Here is a 20,493-nt window from a genome sequence, read left to right as displayed (position 1 = left end):
CATCACCGCGCTCCAAGGCCTTTATATTGCTGTGAAACGGGGCAGTTGGCGCAGAGCAAGACTTTCCCTTGCCGCTGGTCTGGCGAGTAGCTTACCATCGTCGAAAGGCAATCGCGTCGCAGGTTGCATCTCGTGCTGGGATATAGGTATTAAAACGGGTGACTACAAGTCAAAATACCTAATTCGTCGTTCTGTGCCCTTAGGTTTCCCCAAGCAGGAGAGGCATTGCGGTAAGCAAATAATAAACATAAAAGGACTGACAGATCGTGGATTGTGAAGTCTCCCAACAGACAACAATTGCTCGTTGTTGTGCATCCGGACTTTGAGACTTGCAACTTAGCATAAGTAACCTTTGATTTGATCGACTACCTTAGTTATCATGAGATGACAGTGATGAGACTTGCAGCGGTCCATGGCTTTTGTGGCCATTGGAATCTCACTTTTATTCGCCGCAATATTACGATGCATTGGCGAGTGCCAAATCTTGCCCTCTACTTGAGATCGCCGGCAACAGGAACACCGACAAACGCAATTAAGGAAGCATCCAAGTTACAATGCAAGCGCAAAATTCTAATGCGCAGGTTTCTTAGACATCAAAATGTTTCATAGTTGTCGCCTTTTCTCGAATATTCTTTGTCCTTAGGGGGAATATTTTGGGACTTGGGCATGCCCAGTATCATCGCACTTCAAATTTATTTCAAGGAACCAGTCCTTAGCAGAGCATGCCGGGGCTTCCGAGTTACATGCCCGAAACTGCAGATAACACGATTTATTCGGAACAATTATACTCCTGTGTAACCCATTCGTCACTTTTGAATCCTCTTTTGTGGTGTGGTCAGGTTACGAAACCAGGGGAATTTCTGCCAAAAGACAAAGGGGTTGATAAACAGATCTGTCGCTGAACAATGGATTGAGATGTATTACTATTACTTCTTACTGGCTCTCCTTCTCCAAGATCCAATCATTCACAACCTCGGCAATCTCCAGGCTGTTCTTCTCGATATGCATGAAGTGCCCATTGCCCTTGATTCCAATCTCTCCAAGCTTGATCCATTCCGGGCTACCACCAACCTGCTTAAGATAGTTGACCAGGCAGTGATCGTACGTAATGTGAACACTAGCCTCGCCGGTGACCATCAAGTACGGCACGCTGGCGATCTTGGGCAACTTCCGCGCAGGCTCCTTCTGCATGTGGCAGCTCCTCAGGGCCAGGGTCTCGTTGCCAACGACGACGGTCTCGAGTTCATCGGCGCTGGCAATGGGAGGGTCGTAGTCGATCGGGGTGTTGGTCAAGCCCCATGGGTTGGTGGGCGTGCCGCCCAAGGTGATGTTGTAGGACCAGAACGGGATCGTGGTACCCTCGAGGTTGATGTTGGCGGCAATGTACTGCGGGCAGTCGTTGGATAGAAGAATGGGCGCGCGGGCTCCGATAGAGTGTGACACAAGGTACGCCTTTTCACCCAACAGGGACAACAGCTCGCATCCGGAGGCGCGGAGGGCATACTCCTGGGGCTCCCAGCTCCTCGTCAAAGGAATAATGGTCTTGGCGAATTGCTCGAATGTCGGGTCGCCCTTGAGGCCCGTACCAGGCCACTGCGTGTGCAGGTAGGCCTGCGGGTAAGTGTTGTACACCTCCGGGACCGTGAAACCTCTCTGAATGCCTTCAGCCGCAGTGCCGGCGATCATCGTGAAGTTGTCGAGGTTGTTCTCAGAGGAGCGACCGACCGCAGCAACGTCGACGAGATAAACGGTGTGTCCCTGCTGCAAAAAGTACGAGGCCCAGCCGGGGCGGTTGTCGGGAGTGTTGAGCCAGGTGACACCTGATGTGCCGCCGCCGTGAAAGAAAACCATAGGCTTGGCGGCGGTGACACCGCGACGGCGCGCGCGACCAGCAGAGACGGGGACGAGCTTCTCGACGTAGAGTTGGTCGACCGTGACGTTACCAGTAGCAGTCTCGATGTAGCGGCCGCCGACGTAGAAGAAGTCGCGGGTGTGCGCGGTCTCCTTGGAGGTGCACTTGGTGCTGATGGCGTTGACGCCGGTGCAGTTGCCCGAGGCGAGGGCCTGCGCCATGCCGGCAGCGGCGAGGATCGTGGTGAGGGACAAGCGGACCATCTTGGCGGAAGTCGTGGGAGGCGCGAGAGGGATGACCGAACGGAGGTGACAGGTGCAGTTGCGCGGGACTCGACCGTTGCTTAAGTCCTCGCCAGGCTCGGCGGTGGACGAATCAACCGTTCGATCGGGTCGGGTGCGGGCGGGCGATCCCTGCTGACAGACTCCATTTTGCAGATTGCTCGGGTCCAGTGATTCTCGTTCCTGGCGCGATCAGCCTTCAAGGGGCGGAGATGGGGTTGCATTGGTCGATATACCCATGTCCGCTGGCCCACCGTTGCTGACTGCTCGGTTCGGATGATGGAGGTAGGTGAGCAGAGGCAGGAAGTTGAAGAAAGTCATGGCGTGGTCGCGATGACTTTGTCTGAATGAAGGTGTGAAGTCCATGCGAAGTTCAGTTTCGACGCGTTTGCGCAGGAAGCAAAAAATGTCGGCAGTCAGCTGGTTGGCACGCGAGCGGCAGCCGCACGCCAAGACCGGGGTCTTCAACGGCGAGTGGAGCCCTAGGCAGGCAGCAGCCTCTAGCGGGAATCGGCAAATGACCGCCGGACGTATTCGCCTTTTTTCGACGACATCCCGTAAACATCATGTCAGTACTGCGGGGAGGCGGTCTGCACCACATCTCACCAACGCCTTCTGGAGGACTCTTGCTATTCAGTGAAATCCAATGCCTCAGCTCCAAACTACTCGATCTCAGTTGCTCTCCTAGTAAAATGCAACATTTGTAGTTACACAGCAGAAAATGACACCGAGGAGTTCAAAGACATGTTTTCATGATCCTCCGGCCCGTGATGCAGCAATGTCAACAAAATTCAACTTTGTGTTCTACGTAACACATAAATTTGCTTGTCCGGTGATGAAACGAAGGTCAAAACTCTTGTCCCTGATCGGGGCGGGGTCCTGTAATGAATACAAACTTTTAGCTGGTCACGAAGTTCATCAGGAGAAGTATTCGGCTTTGTGCATAAAACGTCGTTTTCTTGGATTAAGTCTTTGTTGTAGTTGACGGAAATCTGGTCGACCAACCATTTGAATGAAACATAATGTTCGAATTTGACACAACACAGCGCCACGGATCAACATCTCTGCCAGCGCGACACTGATCGATGCAAGACCTCAAAGTGTGAATGAATTGGTCACTTCGGTAAGGATACTGGAATACGATGAGCCTGGAGATGATATGAGGGAAGACTCATGTAGAATCCTATAGAAATCCAGACATTCAACGTGCTCAAACATTATTTATCGAGCAACAACTTTGAATCTTAATCGATGGGTATAAACCAGGACACTTCCTATCGCTTCGGAAGTCCTATTCCTCGCATCATCGTCCAGCAACAAACTCGCAATGACAAGCGTCAACCACCCTACAGCATCCAGACCTTGCATCGTGCGCCACCTACCTGACTTCAAATTTGCTACCTTCCTATCACTCATGGCAGCTGCCGGTCAATCATCACGCATCGTTGTGGTTGCAGACGCAGACACCAGATCCATCTCTGACGAGTTGCTGGATTGTATCTCATCCATTACGAGAGCTAAAGACACTATCAAACGCACTCTCCACCCGCTCCCGAACTTCAAGTTCCTTGTTCTCAGAACCGGCTCCGTTAAAGATCATATCAAACGGCTTCGACAAACTATCTCTTCAAGGTTTGCTAACAACAAAGTGCCCTGTATAAACTCAGACTGACTTTCAGTGTCCTCAACGCAGAACTTGCAAGGGAGAATCAGGCATCTCTCGAAGCGGACCCGTTGGCTCAGTTACATCCGATGCGCAATCTCGAGACTGGCGATCCAATTCGTGGCTTTCCCACCACGGCCTCTGCATTTTGGGCCATGAGCCGTGAGTTTCCATTTCATGTATCCCCAAGTCCTTTGCGAGGGCTAATCTGTTGCAGACAACGACATGCGGCGAATTTGTGCTGCACTTGCGCTGCCAAGCGTCGATCGTGCTAATGGCCCAGTTCGTATGGACCTCTGGAGATACACAGTTCACTATGATTCCACCGACTGAAGTGCCCCTGAAACGATGGTCACAAGTCACCTAGAAGCCGGTGTAGTTTCCTGATTGAAATTGCAAGGGCAATCAACATTTGTTGTGTGGTTACATTTGATTTCGCTGTGGATGGAGGTATGCGTGTAGAGACTGAAATCACAATTCGGCCAAGGAACACTCGATAGACCAAAGAGCGCAATGTTTTACTTTTGAAAACTAACCTTCCTCCCTCTTGAAATATTTGAAGTCGTGTTTGCAGCACCATGAGTTTGGTAGTGGCATTGGTGGTGGGCACACGGGCCTCATGGAGACGTGGAAGTGAACGCCCATGTGGCCGATGGACCCACATGAGGCCTGGTGAATGAGAAAACATTCACTCTCGCCCTCGTTCATCAGGTTCCGGTTGGTCACCATGGGAAGTCAAAATAATTACGAAAGCGGTGTAGCGAGAAATTCCATTCTCACCTCTCACGTGATCCTGTCGGGACTCTACGTTTCCCACCCGTCTCAGGCGCCTTACACTTCCATCTCTCACTCCTTCAACACCGTCGCGACACACAAACCGATCGTCCAGTGTTCGCTCCCAGTTCATCCCGACTCCCGCTTGTCTTGAAAGGTTGGCAAAGACTGCCAGATAAAAGTTCTTGCGCTAACAAAATAGAGACCATTGATTTCATCGAAATCCAAGAGCCGTCACGATGTCGAAGCACAAACGCCAGCCCAGCGACGCTGACCACCCGCGCTCCCGGCCCAGCCTCTCAGCCGCCGCCCACACCGAGATCGATGCATCCCTGCGCCAAGTCGGCTTTACCTTCGACGACGAACTTGTCTTTGCCGATCATGAGCATGCTGCTCTTCGTCTTCTTCATCTTGATCCTCGCGAGCGCCCGTACGATGCGTCGAAGAAGAATGTCGCCCTCAGACTCACAATGATCTTTGAAGCTGCCCATAAAGTGGCCTCCGAGAACCCCGGAATAGGTACTCAGTCTCCCGAGTTCTGGGATCTTGTCAAGACCATCGACCTCAATGACGACTTAACTTTCAAGAACGCCGACCCCTCTCTTCTGGCCGCTGGCCCCGTCATCATCGCCAAGTACCACTCTGCCTGGAACGAGTTCGGCCGCCAAGACTCCCAGGCCGCCGAAGCTCTCCTGTCTAAGCCCCTCATGGACACTCCGGAGGCCAACCTTTTGCACCGTCTTTACATGGCAGTCGCTGATTAGGAGATCGCGATCGACAATGTGAAGGATGTCCCTGTCCCGATGGAGAAGGAGCAAGCCAGGCGCAAGTCTAAGATCGACCGCGAGATCGACAACTACATTCGAAGTGGCAATTGCAGTGGTGACAACGACACCGCTGTCAATATTCAGCACGTGAAGAAGCACCTGCGAGCTTTCCTTCGCGCTAAGAACAAGAAGCATGAGCGCGCCATGGTGGAGGCCTTCTCCCAAGGCTTTGCCGAGGGCTACGAGGAAGGCTTCTTTGCTGCCAGTCTGGCTTGCCGAGCCGAGAAGCACGAGTCGATTTAGAGCAGGGATCATGATGGCAAGGACGGCAAGGACGACGGCAATGACCAGAGTGAGGCTTTTTGTCGGCAACCACACGTGACACGTTCGACTGCCGTTAAGAATTCATGTGATTACATCGAGGGTTGGATGTTTTCAAGAGCTACTATAGCTATTGGCTGGTCAGATAGGCAGGTATCTTTGAGTTATTCCTGTCGTAGTTTCGAACAATGAGAACAGTCCCCATGCCCCTACTTGTACCGGTTGAAAGGCCTACTTTGCACCGGTGCAGTGACGTGACAATCTCGCAAGTATTGACAGACTGAACAGCCTCAGACACATTCGTCGTGACGTGTTCGCATCTGCAAGGGTCTTAAGCCTTCGACACGTACGAAGAGCAGGAGACCATCCGGTGAGAGGATTTCCGTAATATCGTGAGATAAACGCCGGCCCCATCGTGTATGGCGTGTCGATGGCTCAGACCATGCATAGTTAACAATGAAGGCACGGCCTGTCTTTCTCCCACACTCGGTCTGATTTGACATTAGCCAGTCGGCTCCCCGCAGCAAGCCACAAAGCAGCTGAGTATGCTGTGCAAGAAAGCTGAATATACACACATATCTCAACCCAACCAAACAAGGCCCACAAAACTTTGAAAAACCAACACAAAAGTACCTCTGGAAGCAAAAATCAGAAAATGCAAAAGTCAAAACGAGCGACTCAAGGCATTAGACCCAAGTGAAACCAGCATTTAGGAGTATTGAAAGTCCCACCCCGAGAAGGCCGGATAGCCTCCGAAGGAAGACGAACAGTAAACCGTTCGACCACCAACATCGACGGAAGCAAGACGAACGATTTCGATAGATAACACCTGCTGCGCCGGAGGGCGGTCGTGGTGATGGTGTGGGTCCTCGATCTCACCTCCCGGGCCACATCACGACCGCGTTGGCTTTCATTGGCTCAGACCGACAGCTGTTGTTCAGGACCCACTTTATTCAACTTCACCTCTCCTGCCGCCTTCTTACACACTTGAACAACGGAAGGCGCGCTGATGCTTATCTAATCTGTCAAAGCTCATTGGAATCGGCGCGCATGGGCTGATTTACGCAGGTTTCCAGACCCCATGAGGCGAGCTTCATTTCAAACGGAAAGCCTCTGAACTGGGTAGGAGAGTTCGTTCCAAGCATCGCTGGCGGGGCGGTAAGCAACGACATTTGGTGTGGCTACAGAACAGCGTGCGCTCGATCAGGTGTGTGCACGGAGGTCAGAAGAAATTTCAAGGGATTCGGCCTTCAAAAAATTGTTTGCTGCACTAAACAGGTTCTATCTATCGTTTGGCTTTTCCTCTGCCTCTGACATCACCGTAGTCCTCATTCCTGTCTTCTGCATATTCCTGCGTATCCCCAAGACATGTGAAGTCAAACTTCGCAGACACTTAAACCAACAATCATCTCAAAACTTGCCCACGAGAAACTTGTCGTAGTCGTCGGGTCCCTAGACCGGCAGACCTTTCAGCTCCTGGAGCTCGTTCATCGCAGGAAGCACGGCGCGCCAGACCATGCGCTTTGTGAACCTCTCTCTCCAAAACAGTCTTGTCTCCATATCCATCTGTCTCGCCTTCTTCAGCTCGGCATTGGTGCCCTTGGTCTCCTCCAACTCATCCTTGACCTTCTGAAGCTCTTCAAAAAGAGAGAACGCCAGACCGTCATCAGGCTGGAGAGGACGAGGGCCAGAAGCAACGGGGCCATTGCCGGGCGCAGGCGCAGGGCTGCTGACAAAGAGCGAGACTGCGGCGTTGTCGGGGCCGGATTGACGTGAGGAATGGTCGGCCGATGCGAGCGGGGCAGTCGAAGAGGAGGCGTCTTTGGAGGTCTCCAGCTTGGCGGGCAGAGCAGGAGGGCTGCGCCGCTCGTTGAACTCATCCAGCTGGTCGGCGAGATGTTTGAAGAAGGCGGACTTCAAAGGGACATTCTGCTTCGCACCCCCGTTGTTGAGATACCGATTGCGGGCATCGGCAAAGGCGACCATCACCAATTGCATCTTTTCGTCGGTGACCGAATAGGGAGGCCAGCGCTCCTTCTTGTGCAGGTACTGCAAAGCGAGACCCCAGGCCTTGATCGGTTGTTGCGCTGCCTTGAGACCTCTCTGCTCGGCGATATCGAGAATCGCGAAGTACGTTTCCAGTAGCTCAGAAGCCCGGCGAGCAATGGTCTTGGTAGGGTTGCCGGTAACATCGGTTTTGTACGGTCGGGTGAAGAGGGGCAGGCTCGGCGTCTTCTTGTTGACGATGACGATTCCATTGGTGCCGACATGGAACTCGAGGAACGGTATCTTCACAAGAGCCTCCTGATCGGAGCATATGGCGACTCGAGTGGCGTCTCGGAAGGAAGGGCCCGGCTTGGCCATCACCAGAGGGGCCATCTTTCGGACTTCCTGTATTCCTTCCGTCAGCGACGAAGAAATAAGAAATGACAATCACGACGCGGAGAACTTACTTACCCAGAAGGACGAAGCTGCTGACAAGATGCTTCTGTCGCAGATTTCCTCCGCAACGGAATTTTCGTCCGGTGAAGGTTTGACGAGGGGTTTGTGGGAAGAGGTTTTCGGCCAAGTGAGCTTTCTGTGCGGCCTGGGCTGAGGCGGGTGAGAGAGGAATAAGTGGAGCACCATCCTGCGAAAGGCAGATCACATTGAGCGCGCGGGCTGAAGCAGCAGCGAAAGGTGAGAGTGACCTCGGTCAAGGTGAGTTTCGGTGGAGCACAAAACAACGCTGGGCGGGAGTTGAGATGGTCACAAGCTCCACACAGAGACAGCCGTTATCCAAGCAAAGTCCACAGAGGTCTCATAATACAGAAGACTTTGTGACCAAGCGAATTGTTGCTGCGGCCGAAGGCTTTCTGCATTTCCTGTGTACTTGGTGACTTTGATGAGGACGACGGCGATGAGCGACAACCACAGCAATGGACGACGACGATAGACGTGCTACAACAATAGACGACGAGGATTACAGTAGTAATAGTAGCAACAATAGCAACGAGAACACAGGAAAGGTGGTCGTTCTAGCACAGGGAAGGCAGGGGGTCTGAATGAAAATTACTGTACAGCAGTTCTATTTTATTCAAAAGATAGAGAGAGGCAAGGGCAAAAAGAAGAAAAAAAAGATTTGGGTATCGCCACTACCCGGAATTGAACCCTGGCCTTCTCGCTCTTAGCGAGGGGAGATTTTGAGGGCCCGATCGGGTTATGTACGTCGTGGGCGCGCAACCACTCAGAAACCTACGGCGCGATACCTCGTCCTCTCACATTGGGTTGCGAATTTGGGCAGCCAACCCCCTTAAGTAGGCTGTTGCCTGGGGCGCAAGGCACCCAGCCACGACAGGCGCTTTGAGGTGAATTTCCCAATCGCGTGCACCTTATGCAACCCCCCAATCACCAGCAACACTTCTGACTGCAATGTGGACCTTGCTTCTGAAGTCTCCACGACTTTGCTCCCAAATGAGCAGTTCTATCAGTCTGTCTCGTAATTCGGCACGGCAAGTTGATGCTGGCAGAGTAAATTCACTGAGAACCCGTGGGAAAGTGTATTACTTCTGCCCTGTCCATCGTCGTTAGAGGTGATCTTCATGTTCTTTCATCGCGCTGGATACGTTACAAATTTCAGGCTGCGGTTGGGCGTCCTGGGGATACCCTGCAGCTTGCTTATTTGTGAAAATTCTCATGAGACTTGCACTGGGACGATAGTATTAGATATCATCATGCGATGACGTTTGTGAACCCTTCGCCTCGACCTACGTCTGTCAGGTCGGTGTTCAGCAATACTTGGGTCCTGGTAAGCGTAAAGCCGAACTCAAAGGACGGCGTGGACTTAGCAGGTAGTGGGGGTACGCAACCACAGCGAGGAAGACTACAGGAGGAACGATCGCGGGAAACGACTGAACTGGAATGATTGCTGACTTGGGTTGGACAGTCTCAAAAAAAACACAAGGTCGCGAAGTCCTTATTCTATGTCAAAGCTACGTTCGGCTGCGCGACAAGTCTGGCAGTGTTCCATGGTGGCGATGAAAAGCTGGGAGTAAAACCGAGATGACGAGAAGATTCTGCATCCTAGCAAGGGGCGACTCGCGATTGAGCAGAACCAAGAGGAAGTTATGGCAGGATTATCATGGAAAATGTTGAGCTGTTCGCACGCATGTGATAAAAGAAGACTGATGTTCGAAAATGAGAGACAAAAAACTGAGGTATTGCCACCACCTGATACGGAACCCCGATCTTTCTACACTTAGCAGGGCGAAATATCCCGAGGGCCCGATGAGATATCGTTACCGAGGTGGGCGCGCCATCCGTCAGCCATCTACGGAACCATTGCTCTTCTCTCGATTGGGTCGTGGCAAGTCGACCGGACAACCCCCTTAAATACTGCCACCTGCGTCACCAGGCAACCAGCAGCCCAATTTACGGCTTAAATAGCCGTTAGCAGGGAGTTTTTGAAGCCGTTGCGCCAAACATCGCGCGTGGAGCAGCATCGCCGGCAACTCCACCACGTCGGCTCCCGGCGCTGGCTTGCCCACGACATATCGCATCAAAAGCAAGCAGCTGCATCCCATGCAATAACGGTCTGAAGACACATTGAATATAACTGAACTGATCAATTGAATACTATGAAACTACCGGAGACTGTCTATTTCTCACGTCTTACGCCATGTTGAAACTCCGTTCATTACCCCTTTCCCAGGCCAAACATGACGGTGTTTTACTTGGTCGGAGGCAGAGGCTGGGGAGTCGGCTTGGGAGGCGGGCCAGGCTTGGGCGCAGGCTTGGGAAGGAAGGGTGCTCCGAGAGAGGGTGAGTTCGCCATGTTGTCGAGAGTCTGGGCTGTCAAAAGTCTGTTTTCTGCTTGAATGTTATGATGCTTGGCTTGTGTTGTATGTGTTTGTTTGAGAAAAGAAACTGCTTGACTTGGGCTTTCTACGAGATATTTATACTCCTAAACTATGATTCCATCGGTTCACCGCAGAGTAGTTCCTCTCTAAGGTGCCGTGATTCATTTCCAATCCAACAACGCTCCAAGTGCCTTACATGCCGAGTGAATGACATCCAGCCATTTGGCATGCACTGTGTCACCTTTCGCGGGATATTACTCTGTGACGAATCGCTCACCGCCTTCTATGCTCTCGGTCGGCGTTGCGAGGGCGTATCTGTGGTTGGCGGCTTCGTTGAAAGCCTGCCGCGTCCTCGGGAGCATTTGATGAGCGGTTTTCTGGTCGCATAGCAACACCAGGAGCCTGGCCGTTGGAGTCTCTCTTCCTCTTCTTCCACTCTCTCGCCTCCCACTCCCTTTCTGTCCGCTCTTTTGCGATATCCTTATTCAAATCTCTCTGCTTCCGCGCTCTCTCCTCCTGCTCCCTCTCATTTTGCTCTCTCTCCTTATGCTCCGTCTCCTTCTGCCTTTTCTCCTTTTGCTCTATCTCGCTCGGTTCTCTCTCCTTATGCTCCCTTTCCTGCTTGATTCTTTCTTTCTGTAGTATCTGCTCCCGATCCTTTTCCTTCTGCTCCCTCTTCTTCCGCGCTCTCTCTAACTTATCTAATTTCTCTTTCTGCTCCCTCTCCTTACGCCCTTTATCCCTCTGCTCTCTCTCCTGCCGTGCTTTCTCTATATTCTGCTGTTTCTCTTTCTGCTCCCGCTCCTTCCGCTCTCTCTCTTCTCGCACTTTTTCTATTCTCTGCTGTTTCTCTTCCCTCTCTATCCGTTGTTTCGCTTTTTCCTCCCACTCCCTCTGCGCTCTCCGCGACATTTGCAGTTGTTCTTTTATCTCCTTGAATTCCTTCTGCTTCTGCTCCCACTCCCTCTGCTCTCTCTCTAACTTTTGTCTCTTCTCTTCGAGCCCCCTCTCCTTCAGCTCCGTCTCCTTCTGCGCTTTCCACTTCCGGTCTTCCTCCCTGCTTTCCTCAACCAACTGTCTCTTTGTCGATTCTTTCCATCGTAAATGGAGCGGATCGCTTGCGATAGCCCATCGTGTCTTGGCTGGGAACGTCAGCTCATCCGAAAACGCACCTCGATTCTTCGTCATCGCAATCCACTTGTCAACAGTTTCGAGGAACCTCCTCTGGCTGTGATCGCCCTTCGTCTCTGTTGAGTCGTCGAGATGTCTTTCGCGGGCGGCCACGTAAATTTCCACAAGCTCACGGATCTGCTCAGGCATAACTTTCGTCTTCTAGATGGGGTTGGCTTTTCCGAGAATCATCTGAACCTGCTGCCACATCAATGGCATCGTTTGGTCCATGTCCTTTTGGTTGTACAGTACACTGAACGCTGCGGAAAAAACCCCTTCGACGTGGCCAGACACGTGGCGGGGCATCTGGCCCTCCGGCACGCGAACATCGGGGCCCTTGGGATCCAAGTTGTCATCACAGGCACCCAGAGCAATGGCTAAGTTGGCATTCCTGTGTGTGATGACGTCCGCTGGGAGGTCAAGTCCGGGATGACTCAGGTGCCGTCGGATGCGAATAAGCTGACCGTTGGTGATCATGTTCCCACTGGCTGGGAATCTCGGGGTTGATGGCCCTGTCTCAGAGGACTGTAAATGTTCATCAGCAGGTAGAACACTAAGGCACTCGGGATAAAAGGGCAGCAGGTTCATACCGCGGGGCCCGTTCGGAGGGTTTGCGAAGAGTTCTGGCCGGTGATAGAAGACGACGTGTTGGGGCTAGATCCCACATTTTCGCCGTCGGCGCGGGATGAAGCCATCTACTCTGAGTCAGATGCTTTCCAAGAGACTTAAGTCGGGCAATGTGGAGCCATACCTTACCAGCAAACCTCGTGGAACAGGCGAAGACTCGTTTGCAGGTGCCACCGAGCAAGAAAGGAACAAAATCTGGTGATAACAAATGCTTTGAAGCCAATGTGTGTCGTATGAAAGATGCCTTTGATAACAATTGCAAAAGAAAACAAAAAGAACCCAAAAAGGCCCGAAGTTGATGTCTCTGTGTTGGTTGCTGCTTGGATGTGGTTACTTGTGAACAGAAAAAAGGAAGCGCGACAAATACAGTGCCCAGGGCCGAGTGTGGTTCCAGTGCCGTCAGCGAGAGCGTGGTGTCCCACATAGGAGGATGCCACTGGCCATCCACTTGCCTCGTCTTTGACCTCAGCTCTCACCGGGAAAACATCGAAATATTTAGGGCAGCTACATGACTTCATTGGCACCTGCCTTGGATTCTGGCAATCAAGTAGGCAATCTGGTCTCCTCCCCACCTCACAACACATACATAGATCCAAAGCGACTCGATGACGATTTGGTCTGTGGCCCATCGTTGCATCAATCAATCTTCTACGATAACTCCCAGCAGCATTTCACATCGCAAGATTGCCAGGTGACCGTCCATGCCCCATGATCCATCCCATGGGTTCATCGGGTTGCGAGGATGGACCTCTCATCGTGTATGTGTAGCACATCGACATGATTTTGACGGATCGCAGCATGACATGGCTTGTCCTCCGACAGAGTCCACTTATGTTCTCTCCCCGATGTCTGTCGTGGCACGAAGCATTCATCAACCACCATCCATGGGTGGACGATGCGCCATGGTTCGAGAAGACCCCGCCTCGACTTCGAAGCATGATGCAAAGCTCAAGCTCCAGACGGAGACGATCAACCAAAAAGAAGACATTCCCACCGAGCTCCAAGATGGTCAAGGTCAGGCCTACTGGACCATGATGAGGATAACCGACAGTGCGCTGAGCTCGGGTTGAACGACAGGGGGCCGATCGTCAAGTTGGCACGATATCATGACTACTTCGAATTGTCTGGCGGGACAACATTGACATATAAAATGGACCCTTCATCGACCATCGCAAACAACCAAGGAACTTGAATAAACTCTCAGAATCGAGGCTGAACTACCAACCGACGATGTGCCCTGCAAAATGGTTCGCCTCAAATTCAACCATGGCAGCAATGATGTGCACTCGCATCAGGCCGCAAGATACGCTATCCCCAAACAAGCAAAAATGACTGACCAAATTGCGCGAATAGACTGACGATGGGAGAATCTTCCATGGAATCTATTTTCTTTCAGGCACCCGTGCTACTTTCGGACCTTTTGTTCATCTGAGACGATCGAATCATGTTTCACCGTCTGATCTCTCCCCCACGATCGTGCAATCGCAAACGCCCACGAGCAAAGCAGCCCCAAGATACCGAGCGCGAGTCGTCCTCCAGCCGCCAGGACGAGTCATTCTGTTGCGGAGCTGGGCTCTCCGCAGAAACATCCGCCAGTGTTTCCGGGACGCCAACGTTTTGTCTGCCCTGTGCCGCAAGTTCGTTTAACCACCCTGGTTCATATCACGAACCACACAAATGCTCCTTACCCGGAACGAAAGATGGGCCCCTAGCCAAACCCAACTTCGCAGGCTCCACTGCAATCGCCGGGATTTGCCAAATGTGTTTGGGTAGCATCCCCCGCAGAACAGACTCTCCGAGCAGTTCATTTTTTGGTCACGATTGGCCTCCGCCTTTCCCCCACAAGCCGCACGCTAAGCAGGGATGGATGCTAGACAGCGGGTGAACAGAGCTTCAACGCTCGACCTTAACCCACGGCGTGAACCGCAACACCATCTACGCCCCTCTCCCGCGGGTAATCAATATCCTCGAAAAGACGCACCTATCAAAACAATTCGATTCTCAGAGAAAATGGGATAATTATCATTGACATGAATCTGTCAACGGTGGCGGCAACACAAGGGAGTGCAGCCTTCGCCAACTGCCGATGGCACGGACGTCCTCCCCCAAAAAGGCTGGAGAGGTAAGCTTTTCCAAGCTTTATATCAGTCCAGACACAAGCGTTAACCTTCTTGGCAGCCTCACTCTGTTAGGCATGGAAGCCAAGCCATGCGAGCTCTAGAGCGAACCCACCCATCCATGCCAACCATCGTTAGAGTTGGCGAATCTGTGTCATCCGATCGGATCCGAACTCAGAATGCAGGGGAGAACGCATTTTCCCGCTAGAAGGGTGGGAGGGCACTCCAAGAGGAGCGGGTAATAGAAGGGTTGCAATATACATAAGTTGTTGAGGGGGTGCGCATTCTTCTCGTATATCGTCCCGCCGTAGACGTTCGTGAGGGAATGCGGTGTGCGCTCCTTTTTGCTAGACGCCACGGGAAATGTTACCACACCATACTGGTCCGCCAACAGCACAACGATAATCGTCGCCATGACCGGCGGCGACGCTGCAGTCGCAGATGCCTTCCAGGCCGGTCGCATACCACAGGAGATCAGCGTCGCGTACCTCGATGAGGATCGGGATACGCCGTCGATGGCGGCATCCATCGCCATGTTCGTGTTGACCCTGGTGGTTGTCAACGGCCGCGCCTTTTCGAGGTTTTTCCTGAGGAAAAGCTTTGGTGTTGATGATGCGCTTGCTGTTATCGGAATGGTGAGGACAACTTCAAGGTGGTGACTGGGTACTAGTGCTAATGTGGTGGTGAACAGGCGATGTTCATTGCGTTTGTGCCTCTATGTATTATTCTCATCAATATCGGATCGGGTCGGCACTTTGAATATATCCAGTATGTCATGACGCAGGATACCCTGGAAGAAACGGAAATTCTCGACTTCACGGCGCATCTTATTTATTCGACGGCGTTGCTTTTCTGTCGGTACTCTGGACTGGCGTTTTATTATCGTGTGTGCGGAATTCACAACGGTTTCCTCCGATCGATCAAGGGCCTCGCAGGCTTTCTCTTCGTTGGGTGGCTTACGCAAATGCTACTCATTGTCTTCCACTGTCTACCGGTAACAGCCATCTGGCCGTACGAGTGGCAAACACAGTTCAACCAGTTCAAATGCTTACCTTGGGGCTTTGTGTACGGAATCAACTCCGCCGTCTCGTTACTGTGCGACTTTGTCTTGTTCGGAATCCCGATTGCCATGCTAAGGATGCTGGAAATGACAAGGAAGCGCAAGATCCAACTGGCCTGCATCTTGCTTCCCGGTATCCTGTAAGTCAGATGCCTCTGTCCACGAGAAGGGCAATTACTAACGTGAGCAGTGTCGTCGCCATCTCTGTCGTCCGTCTCATATTGGTCATCAATGGCCAATGGCAACCCGACCAGTCATGGATTTACAGCCCTTTGCTAGCGATTGAGGTCGCTGAGATTGGTGCAACCTTAATAGCCCTCTCTATTCCGGGAATCAGGCCGCTGGTAGAGGAGACATACAACCGCGTGATCATCTGGACAAGCAGACACTTCCCGTGCTGTTTCCGGAGGAGAAGGGACGACATGCACGGCGGCTCATGGGACAGCGAAGCATCAACCTGGCGAAATGATCCAACACCTAGGCAAGCGGACTTCAAAATGAAGGATATCGAGGAGGTCCTCGGGCTGGAGCTTGAGGCTATCGAAAAGTACGAATCAAAAACGAAACCAAAACGTGTAAGCACGAAGCTGGACAGGGAAAGCAAGGTGGCAATCAAGGAGATGATGGAGAACCGCATATGAAGCAAAGCCACGAGCGGCACCCGCAAACATGGCCCGGCATAATGCCTTGAGATTTTGGATCATAGGAATGTGTTGGGCGAATTTTTCAGTAACAAAGACCAAGTCATTCTTGACTTCAGTACAAAGCACTTTACAGGGTGTCCGCAAACGATGGCATCAAACAGCATACGAAGTAATGACAAAACATGAATACTTTCATTCTCACCACAATCCATTGATCCCACAGACTCATCTCGCATTCCAAAACGCTGTCACCGCTAGCCAAACACAACATGAGCGCAAAACATCGCCAAGCCAACACCGTGACCCAGCTGACAGCGCTATGCCACAAAAGCCCACGTAATCCACAGTCGAACCGCCCGTCAGCTGAACCCGCGGCTCCCACACAGAAAACAGTCTTCCTTCCCGCTTCTGCTCAATGAGTCCAATAAAATCCGCCACTCTCAGCCAATCTCCGATAACAAAAGACGACCAAAAAGAGTTCCGATGGCTGACGATTAGAGTGGGGACCCTCAATCGACGCCGAACAAACGAAACAATCGAAGGCAGCCCAGCCCAATCTCCGTCCTCCCCTCGCGATATGCTTCAGCCAGTATTTCGCACAGCAAGCGCCAATGGGGTATGGGCTTGAACTCAACCTTGGTGCCTCCCAACAAGCTCGAGGTTTTGTTCCTGAAAAGGTGCAGGGCAGCAGCTAGTTGGGTGGGGCTTAAGCGAGTGCTAAGTGGACGCTAAAGGGAAAGAAGCTAGCGGGGCCGCTGCAGCCGCTGGAAGTCTATTCAGCGGGTAACCCCCCCAGCACTGGACGAATCCCGCTCGCCCGCTGGAGCCCGCTGGCCCGTCACCCAAACGGTGGTGCAGCACCAGGCAGCCCGGGCAGCACCTGCAGCACCAACCAACGTCAACCTCGAGGTCTTGGGGCCTCCCTAGGGCGGTGTCCCACATCCCGTATCCGCTCCCGAGCCCGCTGCATCTCTCCATCGCATATCCATGGCTGACCGTTCGTCGAGCAAGAACATAGTGCGTGCGCTGCATGCTGACTGCCATGTCGACGTGCGCATTCTTTGAGCCTCATCGGCATCTTTCTCGGGCAGACGAGCGCCTCCGTGGGACGCGTGTGAAGCGTGGCAACTCAGACCTCGACGGGCCAAAACAGCAGCAACCATTCAGAGATTAGACGACGCAACCGATGCCAGATCCATCACTCGGCAGAGCATGCGGGCAAATTTCCTACTCTTGCCTCGAGATACGACGTATTCCAAGAACCTTCAACAATTGCCAAACGCCACTGCGTCCTTGGGCGACCGTCCAGTCGGAGTTTCTCCTCGGTCCAATCCATCGGATTCTCACCCCGCTGGTTACGAAAGCAGCCCCTGATTTTCGTCTCCTCCTGCCAACAAGAAAACGTTTCTCAAATTTCCCATACTTGACTCGAGGAGACTCCTGTTTCATGTTTCAACTCTTGCGTCAGGGTCACCCCGGCTCGCCCTCCAGGAACCGTCCACTCGGCGACCCGAGACATCGTCAAAGGCCAAGCTTGCTGCTTGCGCCGCGGGCAAGCTTGAGCCAACCACAGCCCAGCCACATACTCCCTCTTCTCCCATCACCAAACCAGCAAGCCAGCCGCCCCACGTGCCATCGTCGCACCAAGAAACCCGCCAAGCCCCTCCGGAAGGAGGATCTGCAAAGGCTAAGCTTCGTAGCACCTCTTGGGAGTTTCTTGGGTGTTTGCCCATCTCTCTCGGCGCCAACGCCTCCCGCCCCGCAGCGCTCGCCCCCCCTCTGGCCGCCGCGGCGGGCAGCCGGGAGACGAGCGAATGGAGATACGTCGGGCTTCACCTGACTCTGGGTTGGCTTGGCGACGTTTCGGCGGTACGCCGTTGACCCCGAAGCAGGCTACCCATTATCCCACATACGAAAACATGACGGACTCGTTCCCGCGGCACCATTCCTCCGATGTCCGCCACTCGGCCGGAGACGCCGGGCGGCGGCGGCGAAGTGCCGACGCATCCCACACCGCGGGGGCTCAGCGAGGTCAAAAGAGCCTTCTCGTTATCGGAACCACTTTTGAGCGGACGGGACGCCGCGGGAGGTGATTTCATCGCTGCCGCCGGTCTCTCGTCGTCGTCTTTTCACTTCGGCTGATGGGTTGACATCTGGTTAGACTGGGTTTGCGTGGTTGGTGGGAACAGGGCCGACTGGTCGGCGACCTTTGACGCGATCACGATGAGGGCGGCGGACAAATGGGCGGACAGCGCGTCTTGGCGTGGCGTAGCATGCCGTTTTCCTTTTTGAAGGATCAAGGTCGCCGACTGCGAAGATGAGATGGCGTCTTTGACACCCTGGATACTTTTCGGTAGCTCTTTCTTGTCAAATGTCGAGCTTGCATCTGCAATTACACGATTGAGACGGACAAACGGAGAGGCTCATTGCCGCAGACCCAGTTAGGACTCCTAATCTGGAACTGTATGCGCAAAGGAAAAATCGCTACTAGTGACCTTTTTCAGCAACAAAGATTGGCCCAAAGGTCTAGCCACGACGTCCACCTTGTCCACTCTGTCTTCCACCACGGCTTTCAGGCCTTGTTGGGAAAGCCCGCGAACAACATCAATCTCTTCCAATTATTTTTGGAAATGGCGCCCCCAGTTACTTCTACTCGAGCCGTACGAAGAACCGAATGTCCAGCTCCATCAACAATCCAGAATACCTCATTTCCCTCATCCCGTTGTCGAAACATGACAGACACCAGGGCTCGCAACATTCAACCGTCTCCTTCAGGCTGGGTTCACGAGATTGGTGAGTACTTATCCCCACATTGGACATTGGTGATTTGCCCTTCTAAAACATATACGCAGCAATGTTCCTCAACAAGGTGGTCAATGAACAACAACCCGTGCTATCATCAAGACCAATTGCCTCGACTAGCTACGCATCACGAAGCAAGACGTTGGGACCCAACGCTGCAACAGAGCTCTCTACCATGCCCACAAAAATACCCAAGCCTTACCATACCGAATCCTCGATGGCCAGTACGTTGCATTCGCGCGAGGCGAGAACCGAGACACGACACGAATGAGTTGTGAATGTGGACCATGATATTTTCAGTTACTTCAACGCTTTGACCGCAAGGCATTTATGTATATGATTGGCGAAGCCTCGAGGACCTTGCCGTTATGGAGATACGCCAGTGTGACAGGCTTGGGACTACCAGTCCGCGTGTAGCAAAGAGTCTCGCATACCCATCATTATTGTTTACCCTGAACTGAGGCATGGGACGGACGTATCTTATTCTTTTCATAGCACAAGCATGGTCTTGATATTCATGGCTTAGAATCTGGACTTTTGTTATTGTAGTAACCTGTCTGCCATACGTCATGCGGCAAATGACCATGCCAATGTACAAGATGTGGTACGGAACGATCAATGATCAACGTTCAGGCAAAGAAACTCTTGTAGCTATATCAACGATATCCTCTTGGAGAAGTTCCGTGTTGTCGCAATGATTGCGTTACTGGATATGTTCAAGAACGGAAACGAAAGCACGCAAAAGTAAAGAAAGAAAAAAGAGTTCCACTGACCGGGTTTGAACCGGTAGCACCTAGCCGGCTCGGCGCCACCGATTGGAGCTGGGGCCCTACAGACTCCGACACATGACTCTAACCTGCCAGCCAAGGCCTTTCAAGTGGTGAGAATTTCGGTCGCTAACCTATACTTAACCCCTAAGGTGAGCTCAGGTCGGTCTTCAAACGAGCCAATTACGTCAGTAGAAGATGCGCAGCAATTCACTGCGACCACCATCTCGGCTGTGGGTCCACACTAACCCGTCCTGGGAGTGCTGGTGTGTGTGCTCATCGCCTGGCTTCTCATCGCGTCTGAGTGAAATTTGTTCTCTCAACCTTCCATCCCACGCGCGCGACGCGAAGCTCACCTGGCATCAGGCCTCCTTCACCGGCTGACATCATTCCATCGGGGCGATCACCAGAACTTTGTAAGTCTCTTCATCCAGCATGCTGCTTTCAGTCGCATGCAATTGTTTTCATCTAGTCTTCATACTGATTATTACAGCCCGCCAGGATCCCAATCTCTCAAGATGCGCCCGATCACAGTCAACGCCAGCTACGGTGCTCGGCACCTCGACGACCTTGTCCTCTCTCGAATTCCCGGTCTCGATTGGGACGGACCCGCTAACTTCCTCGTCGGAGATGATCTCGCCTGTCGCATGCTCCTGGGTCCAAAGCTTTGCAACGACAAGCGCCCTGTCGAGGATGGACATGTCGCCGACATCTACCTCAGCAAGCTCTCTAAGCGCCTTTCCATCATGATGAACGAAGCCATGACCCTCATTGGCGACATCAAATCCGGAAACTTCGAGCTCGAGGGCA

At 52.6% G+C, this 20,493-nt stretch overlaps 6 protein-coding genes across 6 annotated transcripts; 2 read left to right on the top strand and 4 right to left on the bottom strand.

Annotated features, from left to right (window-relative positions):
- Positions 1-933: 933 nt before the first annotated feature.
- Positions 934-2,115, bottom strand: CGCS363_v014517 (putative secreted lipase; the record flags this gene model as incomplete). Its single annotated transcript, XM_036646366.1, has 1 exon — positions 934-2,115. The coding sequence occupies one exon, from the start codon at positions 2,113-2,115 to the stop codon at positions 934-936; it is 1,182 nt and encodes a 393-aa protein (XP_036488823.1).
- Positions 2,116-2,227: 112 nt separating this feature from the next.
- Positions 2,228-2,499, bottom strand: CGCS363_v014516 (uncharacterized protein; the record flags this gene model as incomplete). Its single annotated transcript, XM_036646365.1, has 2 exons — positions 2,228-2,316; positions 2,370-2,499. 2 exons carry the CDS (start codon positions 2,497-2,499, stop codon positions 2,228-2,230), a joined length of 219 nt encoding a protein of 72 aa, XP_036488824.1.
- A 2,310-nt stretch (positions 2,500-4,809) lies between these two features.
- Positions 4,810-5,334, top strand: CGCS363_v014515 (uncharacterized protein; the record flags this gene model as incomplete). The annotated part of the gene is made up of 1 exon (XM_036646364.1): positions 4,810-5,334. The coding sequence occupies one exon, from the start codon at positions 4,810-4,812 to the stop codon at positions 5,332-5,334; it is 525 nt and encodes a 174-aa protein (XP_036488821.1).
- A 1,776-nt stretch (positions 5,335-7,110) lies between these two features.
- Positions 7,111-8,037, bottom strand: CGCS363_v014514 (uncharacterized protein; the record flags this gene model as incomplete). Its single annotated transcript, XM_036646363.1, has 1 exon — positions 7,111-8,037. One exon carries the CDS (start codon positions 8,035-8,037, stop codon positions 7,111-7,113), a length of 927 nt encoding a protein of 308 aa, XP_036488822.1.
- A 2,732-nt stretch (positions 8,038-10,769) lies between these two features.
- Positions 10,770-12,361, bottom strand: CGCS363_v014513 (Reticulocyte-binding protein 2-like protein a; the record flags this gene model as incomplete). Its single annotated transcript, XM_036646362.1, has 3 exons — positions 10,770-11,828; positions 11,865-12,191; positions 12,257-12,361. The coding sequence occupies 3 exons, from the start codon at positions 12,359-12,361 to the stop codon at positions 10,770-10,772; spliced, it is 1,491 nt and encodes a 496-aa protein (XP_036488819.1).
- A 2,462-nt stretch (positions 12,362-14,823) lies between these two features.
- CGCS363_v014512 (Satratoxin biosynthesis SC1 cluster protein 4) lies at positions 14,824-16,111 on the top strand (the record flags this gene model as incomplete). The annotated part of the gene is made up of 3 exons (XM_036646361.1): positions 14,824-15,045; positions 15,102-15,610; positions 15,661-16,111. 3 exons carry the CDS (start codon positions 14,824-14,826, stop codon positions 16,109-16,111), a joined length of 1,182 nt encoding a protein of 393 aa, XP_036488371.1.
- Positions 16,112-20,493: the final 4,382 nt, after the last annotated feature.

The sequence above is a fragment of the Colletotrichum siamense genome (assembly GCF_013390195.1).
Source record: "Colletotrichum siamense strain Cg363 chromosome Unknown KSG_Cg363_contig10, whole genome shotgun sequence".
Taxonomy (NCBI): Eukaryota; Fungi; Ascomycota; class Sordariomycetes; order Glomerellales; family Glomerellaceae; genus Colletotrichum; species Colletotrichum siamense.
This window is presented reverse-complemented; position numbering and strand designations above follow the sequence as displayed.